The 8,741-nt window shown below is 45.6% G+C and overlaps 1 protein-coding gene across 1 annotated transcript; it reads right to left on the reverse strand.

The window, feature by feature from the left end:
- Positions 1 to 202: 202 nt before the first annotated feature.
- On the reverse strand, positions 203 to 1,129 carry LOC135389279 (uncharacterized). The gene has a single exon (XM_064619342.1). The coding sequence runs from the start codon at positions 1,127 to 1,129 to the stop codon at positions 203 to 205; it is 927 nt and encodes a 308-aa protein (XP_064475412.1).
- Between the last annotated feature and the right edge of the window lie 7,612 nt (positions 1,130 to 8,741).

The following is an 8,741-nucleotide window of genomic DNA, read 5'->3' on the forward strand; positions in this document are numbered from 1 at the left end:
ACGTAGACTGTGCATCTGGAGTCACTGAGGTTAGGATAGGCCAGGATAATACGTGCTATTCCACATGTTGTGGAATGGTCAATGTAGAGTAGGTATACAGTTAGACTATGCAATAAATAGGAATGAGTATATGTGTTGCCGAAGAGGGTCGTTGTAGTTGAAACGTATTTACAAATATATACATGCAGGTCCATGGAAAGCTTTAAGAGCCCTGTTGAGGACTGTAGAGACTCTTGATGTCGTTTAGCAGCCTTTCGAAAGGCTGCTCATTTTTGTTGCTACAGTCAGTCCTCCAAAGGTACTCACTGAGGTGGTGTGCCATGTTTTCACTTGTCACACCACCTCTGGCCAACCTATGCCGTAGTGGTCTCCACTGAGATTCAATGTGGTTGGTGGTCACGCCGGTGTCTGGGTCAACAAAGTTGTATGTATGGTTGACCGTCATGTGCTGGAAACCTTCTGCTGACAGACCGGCGTACCCCTTCCAGCAGTCAGTGAAAAGGGTTGTGCCCTTTTCGACGTGCTTGTCAATGAGGGCAAGGAGTGTCTCCTTGTCTCTTTTGTTTTCCGGACATATTTCGAGGCACAGTTGTTTAGTGTCAACGTCAATCAGCCCCAGTATCCATGTCCCTTCGACGATACGGCCACGTTGGTATTTGCGACGACCAATTTTACATTCGTCGATTTCCACAACGTGGCCAGGACCGCCGATTTTCTGAGTTTGTGCATTGGCCAGCGAGTCCGTGCAGACTTCTCGGCAGTACGAGTACCAGTCTGCAACGGTAGCTGACGATACACTTACCTCCGGAATTATGGAGGCCTCGTCGAGGGCCTGCTGAAAAGTCATTTTTTTGGCGAAACAGTACGTAAGAATCAGGACTTGTTCTGGTGCGAGTCTCACGTTCTCGAACCATGTTCCCACAGTAACAGACTGTGAGAACTGGGCATGGCCGTGCCGACATCGGAATTGTCCGAATGTACGCTGCGACGGCTTCACGCTTAGTTCACGTCCGCAGCGGGGGCAGTTCATGTTGTTGGGTAGGAGATCTTTGGAGTGAATCCACGATACAGTTGTGTCGGTGTCCGTGAGCACACGGCCTAGCATGAACAGGTTCATTTTTCCACTCATTTCGCAAGTTCGCGTTTCAAAACTGCCGCTTATGTGTCGTCTGCTATGTTGTTTCGTATATTTTTAGCTTTTTTGTCTGCCAAATGTTTGTGTTGTCTGCCGTACGTTTATTAATTGCGCTCGTAATACACAAAAAAAGGCTGTAAAGTATTAGGATTTCGTTTTGCATTTCTATCAATTTTGGTGTTCGTTGTTGGTGCCGCTGAAGTAGTCGGATGGTGGTAGAATATAGATAGCCGTAGTGCTCAGTTTCGAAAAAGTCATTTTCGTAAAACATATTTTAAAAGGTGCATATTTTTAACTAACTTTGGTTCGTAAATTCGGAGATTGTCTTAAAGTTGCTAGGAAGATAGCGCATTTTTGGCTTTTCTTGTTTTTTCAGTTCGAAAAGGCCGCGGCATCGTTGCTAAAGTATATCCCGAACTGTGTCTGAAAGCACCCTTCATTTCCACAAAACAGCCCCATATTTTAAATAATCGTAAATTAACCATTTCGAAACAGACATGGGGGCCGCCATTTTTATGACGGCAGCTGTTCACGCGGTCTATATCGCCGACGTAAGTGATATCAGTGTTCTTCAAGACTTCCCTCCCTCTCTACGGAGCATACGGGAATGTAAACAGGCGATGGCGGCAGGGAGCGTCTGCTCGATCGACGTAGGCTTCTTGATCGCATCGTTTTTTTAATATTTGGGATGATCTGCCAATGCTAAAACACGCTGTTGATACCACTTGTGCAGTTAGGATTCGTGCAATTATGCTGTCGCGTTCCGGCCAGCGGCAGACTGGCTAAGAACGCAATGAACGTCACGTATATCGTCAACGGAACTGTGCTACGCCTACATACGAAATATATTTTTATTCGCATTGTAGGTGTCTTTGATAAAGATTTCAATAATAAGATAAATAATAAAGATTTAATAATTTCAATAATAATAATAAAGATAATAATTTCAATAATAAAGATTTCAAAGATAAGTCAATTCATCGCTTAACTGAAGACTTCACTCTCTTATAGTTACAGCTCACCACTGCTGCATCACTTGCGCATATCTTTCTCACTCTCGAATACCTGGCGTTTGACGTTACAGGAGCAGTAATCACATTTCTTGGCATTATACCGGGTGAACGAGTTGTGTTTGGCAACGCCATGTTATCGTATACACACTGCAGGTACTACGTACGTAAGAATTTGGCTTGAATGACAACCTTAGTGTAGATTCGCGATGAACGTATTTGCCGAAATTTTACACTTTCGAGAGAGCAAGCACCAGATACAAGAACAAGATACTTACATGAGGGCATACGGGACTTATGAGAGCTGAACAGAAAAAAGAAAGGAAGGAAAAAAATAAACGAATACAAAAATACACTGCACAGTACAAGGACACCTTGCAAGTGTAATTATCAGGGATATCTTGCACCTTATTTCGGCTGGTTTACTAGTGCAGTGCAGCCATGAGCCAACACATTAATCAACCACAAAAAAAGAAAGAAAAAAAAAAGAGAAAAGAAATGAAGATGAGTTGCTTCCATATGTGAAAGACACCAGTATTACATCGGGATCTGCATGCTGGTTTCAGGAGCCGATTTACTTCTTTAATCAATGCACATCACCACACATTCCACAGATACTGTAATTTTACACGTAACACTGAATAGACCATAATTTTATTGAATACACAGAGATCATAAAACTATCTGACTCCCCCCATAATCCCTCGCAACAGGTAAACAAGCACACTGCAAGATGGACAGAATACAGGTGTCAGTTGAGGTGTTCTGTGGTAGGTCTTAGGTGCAGAATGAGGTAATTCCCCACAAACCAGTGAAAGGGGTTGCAACACCACCATCCCACATGAACATAAAAGCTTCTTCGTACCAATTTTACCGTACCGTTTTACAAACCAAGGTTGGAATAGGGCGTAGAAAATGGGCACCTTGAATAGCAAAACTCAAGCAGCTCTGACGTCACAGACCTCAGGGCTATCAGTGGAATTGGCTGTATCTCTGAGGTCCTTGACATTCGTGCCTTAGTCAGGCATCTGTTCGAGAGCTTTTATCTCGCGAAGTATGACACATGAAAAAAAAAAGATTGATCAGCATTATGGAGCGCAATGCATGATGCACCCATGATGTAACAAACCACGTCTATGAAAGCGTCCCAACCCCTTTGATTTTTCCCTGGCACTTCATGTAGTAAAAATGGCTAAAGAACATGGAGTACCATTTACTGTGTGCTCCAAAATGTTGTGTTTGTTTCCCCATCCCCTACGCTTCTACAGAAGCCACCGATTAATGGCGAATGAAATGCCAAAAACTAAAAATCCTAGGTATGCGACTGTTTGTACATGTTCGCTGAACCCCTTCTGCTGTCGACTTGCATTTAATGCCTTGCACAGTTGTTAGCGTTTACTCATACACTGTAACTCTTGCGGTGAGCCCCCCTTGTGTAGTCTCTTCCTTCTGTTCGAGGGCTCATGAACGGCTATTGTCCACAGAGATCGAGCAGAGCACCAGAAAGCCCCTGGACATACCCTGACATGAAAATTAGCATTATTAGAATTCCTAAAACAGACAGAACAGGCTTGTGCAGTAAAGAAGCAATGCAATTCTCTGTTTCAGTAGTTTTCTCACACACATTCCTTATGTGTAGATACAATATGTGGCACACAGATAAGGTGGAAGTGATACATGACATACTTAGATACATGACCGAGTAACAGCACTGAGACAAGGAAACTTTTAGTGCACACAATGGCGGGATGTCCTTCAGAAGGGGAAGTACACCCACTATCCCCTACAACACTTCGAATGTTCCAGTTCCTGTAAGTGAGGAATGCAGGACAGTTGCTTAGTAATCGCTGCTAGCTTGAAATACTGTAAATCGCCTTCGTGGGGCCAAAGCAGCTTCCCAATGTCTTGATGTGCACATCCTGCATGGTGACTTTGATGCTCATGAATATGTGAAGCAACGTTATGTTCCAAATATCCATGACATGCCAGAGTATCATGAGCCATTTTACTGGAAACAGGTTGCCATTATCATTGCTTGTCCATGTGCGCACACATGTACACGTTCACGATACTGTGGCATCATTATTGTAGCACCAGACGTTGCTTCACCAGTGCTGCTGTATGTACCTCTTTCCTGGGGCCTGAGAAAGGAGAAGCAGAAATTATAATTATACCTGTTAAAGGGACTGTCGCATCCGGAACCGTGGTTACGAATCCAATACCAATCTGTTCGGTACAGTACCACGAGCTATTTGCCAAATTTTCGCCTTCCAAAACGGACCGGGTGATGAAGAATCAAATTTAAAAGATCCGGTTTCGTTTTGATCCTCGAAAGCGCCAGCGCCAACAACATCGCGTGACGCAAGGTGGAATCTGGCTAATCCGCTGTGAAGGACGCTGTCGTCTGCCGCCAAGTCTGGGGCACTTCCGGCACGTCGCCCCTATTCACATGTGACACTTTCTAGTGACGCGGATACTATCTCTACGCTTGCATCCTTCGCGTGAGATGTCGTTTGGAAACCGACGCAGCGTTCCTGACTCCAGGAAAACTTCCTTCGAAAACCTCGATGTTTGATTTCGCACGCCAAGGATACAGCTACAGCCAGACCCTAGACGAAGCGAAAGTTGGAAGCAGCTACATCACTAGCGGGTATCCAGATGAAGCAAGGAGTGTTCATGCTGTCCGTGTATGCTCCTCGCATTTCACCGATAATGTGTACCTGGATGAGAACATCATGCAAGTGCAACTTGGATTGACACAAGAAAGGAACGAATTGAAACTTGACGCCGTTCCGACAGTGTTCCACGAACAAAGCGAGCCAGCAACTTCGACAGTAAGTCACAATGTCTATGTAGTTTCCCAATCGGATCTGTCACTCTTGCGCGTAGCTTAGCAGCAAAAGACGAAATCGGTACAACGTAAGGTATCCCCTAACCTATGATTAATAACTAGATAAATAAAATACAATAAACAAGTAAAAGAACATGATGTCATTCATATGAACGTGATTGGCTTTTCTCGTTGTCGGACGCGTTATCATGAAACTTTCCCTGTTACTGAACCTGTGACTTTTGTGGAATGTGGTAGACATGATTGGGTTTCATATAGGTACTGATCCGGTTCCTGGGGAGCACAGACGGCGCACAAACACTTTGGTTGTTTCCTGCGTCGTAGTGTGAATGTCACGGGATTAAGTATTGAGCACTCCGATCATGAACGTACCTAAAGCAGTGGTCCTGAGGCTCGTTCTGTTGCGCTAACGTAGCTGCGGCACGTACATCACCAGCGACTTGCAGAAAAAGCGGATCCGTCGAATATGGGCCGTCATCAAACATGTATATTCGTCACGGGAGCTATTACTAAAGGCATTTGAACAGCACGATTCGCCACTTCCGCGTTCGGAGTCCTCTATCTCCGTATGTGCCTTCGTCTCCCTGACCTTGCTCATGCAAGCTGCAAGCCGCGGGGACTCCTCTGGCTCGCCACGTTCTTATTGGTCAGATTCCTTGTGACGTTGCTAAAGATTCTCAGCAGGGAGTTCCGCTTGACGACCGCATCCGTCGTCTGCTGTAGCGCCGCTTACACACGAATTATGCAAAAAGTATTCCGTCGATCGGAATGGGACTTTCGGAGTCATGGTCAGTGAAGGACGGGGAATCTCATTTCACTGTGGTTTCGGAATCGATCTGTGGTCGATGCGACTGTCCCTTTAAGGCTAATATTGTTAGGAAAAGTGCAAAAAAGCATCTACATATTTAAGAGCTACAAAATGTGATCAACAATGTTGACAGCATAGCTTGCCCCCAGCTGTACCCCTTCTAATAGGAAATATGTTGTCAACCAATGGACAGCATACATATGTGTTATGACGGTGTGCTACAAAGCAAATGTGGCCCTCTTGCAATGTGCTATGTGTCAAAACGATGATTCACAGGTAGATGAGTCTTTCTCATGACTTCACCTATTTCTGCTAATCTGTGACGAGCATGCTGATCATCATCCCTTGCTGGTCAAGGTACTCAGTTGCTGGAGTCAACTTCATTAGTATAGAAGGACAGAATGGAATTTCTGGCACGTAATAACTTTACATTACAACTTGAATACACAGCACTCACAGACACAGCCCGGCTTTTAAAGAGGAACAACAATATGCTACTATGTATGCAGGATATGGTGTGGTTCCATGGTTGGGAAAAGGCCGAATATGATCACACAGAAGTCCAGACAGACACAGAGTGTCTCAAAACAGGAACTCCTAAGTTGTTGCTGATTTCAGCTGCTGTGACTGTTTTGTCTCCCCTGTGCCCAAGCTAAGACTTCTCCAAACTCATGTAATTTCTCAACCAGCTTCTCTGAGAAACTGCGTAGTTTTACACACAACCGCGGATTATAGGGTATAGCAGTCCCATATTTGTCGTTCACATGTTTACATTGTGTGCAAGCCATAGTGCAAGTTCGTGCGGACACTTACCCGCAACTTGGGTCCTTTGTTGCTATCCTCTCCTCTTTGTTGTCGTCGAACGAGGCAGGTGCCGCACCCCTTCCAGCGACTTTTACAGTCCAAATCGGCCGTCAGGTAAACGACCTCGTAACATTCTGATGCAAAATGCTTCGAGCACACACGACAGTTGCCTTGATAAGTTCAGAGCACTCAACCACTGGTTTCGTACCACTCAATCACGCACAATATCAACTGGGAACCTGGCACGAAACATCTTTCTTAGTAGCGTACCTGCTCGTACTGCGAGAAGCACGGCATTCTCACAATTCACTCACGCTGCATCTCTCACAAAGTGACAACTTAGATGAGGTTGTGTGTACTGACTAGCCGGAGTAAAAAGATTATCAAAATTAAGACGCGGAGAAAGGTGCCCGTACGTACGCGACTCTCGATTTCGCTTTCAGCCTGAGTGACGAGTTGTGATTGCTGGCGATTGCGAAACTGCGAGCCAGCAAACAAGCCAAGAGGAGCCAAAGCGAAAGCTGAGCGTGACGTCAGCTGTTCAAGCGGACGATCGGACGGCAAACCAAAAAACAGATTTCGCAGTAAATACAGGGTATTCGCCCAAACTATTTTGGAAGTACATTCAGTAGGCATCAACCTTTGTGCCTGCGAGTTTTTGTTGTAATCTGTGGCAGTGAGTTTCCTCCGGAGCTGACCTTTAATGTTTCATTGCTACAAGTTTTGCAAAGTTTGGTTCGGAGGGAGTATGAAACGCCGTTTTGTGGTCAACATGGCCAGAGTGCCTCAAAAGTACTCCTGCCGCATTCTGGTCACTGTTATAAGTGTGATGCCCTGACACCATCCGCAGCTTTTAAGTAGATTCATGGCACATAAGGAACCTGTGATGTACGCGATCGCACACAGTCAAGAAAAATGTAGATAAAAAAAATCAGATTGCACTGCCGCTCTGTTGACAACCATAACTAACTAATAGCTTAGCTTTGGCCAATCTCATGTTGCAATTTTGCTTCAAACACGACATTCAGTGATTCTTATGAAAACAGCAGCATTGCCCGAAAGATCCTGGAACGGCACAATCTCAAGAGGTAGTACGATTCTACCGTTGTCATATTTCGTCCACCAAGCCACTGCGCGGAGATGTTGGCTCCATGCCCATTTCAACACAGGCTCACCCGCACTCGCCCGCGCTCGCGCGTCGTCGCTTGTCTTCCATGCCACCAGCCAGTGCTGCCTGTCGCGCATGCGCTGTTTTTGTTGGGTTCGCTTTGGCTTAGTGATGGGCAATCCAGTTCACTTTGGTGAACTCGTTCGTACAGTTCAGTTTGGTTCACTGAACCGTTCAAAAGATTCGTTCTTTCGTTCATCTTTCCGTGACGTCATAACATCATGTGACCGATCTCAACGACGAACCGGCATCTACTTATGTGCAGGGTTGTAGGTTGTAGACGGAAGAGTTCTGTTTTGTGAGCGAGTGTGTTCCATGATGTTCCATGACATTACCGCGTTAAATCTCACCTGCCGGCCATATTGGTCATATGTTGCGATAAGCGAATGCATGTTTATGGGACCGTCTTTCGCTGTCATGAAGAGGATAAACAATTCATTCTGCCGCACTGTAATTCTCTCGTAGTTTACATTTTCTTCAGTCCACTTTCCGCTTGCTTCCGCCTCTCGGCAGGGCTCTCTTTGGTCACACAAATTCACTTTCATGTTAGTTTTTGGTCCCCTTCATAGTAGGTCCATTCTTTTCGCCTGCACCCCGGCCCTGAACTAGTTCAAGCAGTGCAACACTCTCACATTCTTTTCGCCATGGACCTCTTTAACGTCCGATGAAAGCTCATCACACGGCACCCCGTATTTAACATCCCTCGCGGAAGACGGCGTGTCTAAGCAACTTGTACCCTGCCACCAAGTTGCTGGCGTCCTCGGCCGGGTTCGACTGGTGATGGACCTGTGCAGCACTTTTCTTTCGAAAAGAATGAACTTAATCTACGGGAAACATCGAGACTCACTGCAACCTGTTAGAAAGAATCGAAAGCCACCCACGATCGAGCTTACTTCCCGCTCGAGGTAGTGTTTCCGCCGTTCCCGGCGGTCGAATGAATCAACACTCAACTATTCCGGTGCGGG

Source organism: Ornithodoros turicata, chromosome 3, assembly GCF_037126465.1.
Source record: "Ornithodoros turicata isolate Travis chromosome 3, ASM3712646v1, whole genome shotgun sequence".
Lineage (NCBI taxonomy): Eukaryota > Metazoa > Arthropoda > Arachnida > Ixodida > Argasidae > Ornithodoros > Ornithodoros turicata.

Coding starts and splice junctions, on each gene's coding strand:
- LOC135389279 (XM_064619342.1), bottom strand. CDS start 1,129: ATGAGTGGAAAAATGAACCTGTTCATGCTAGGCCGTGTGCTCACGGAC.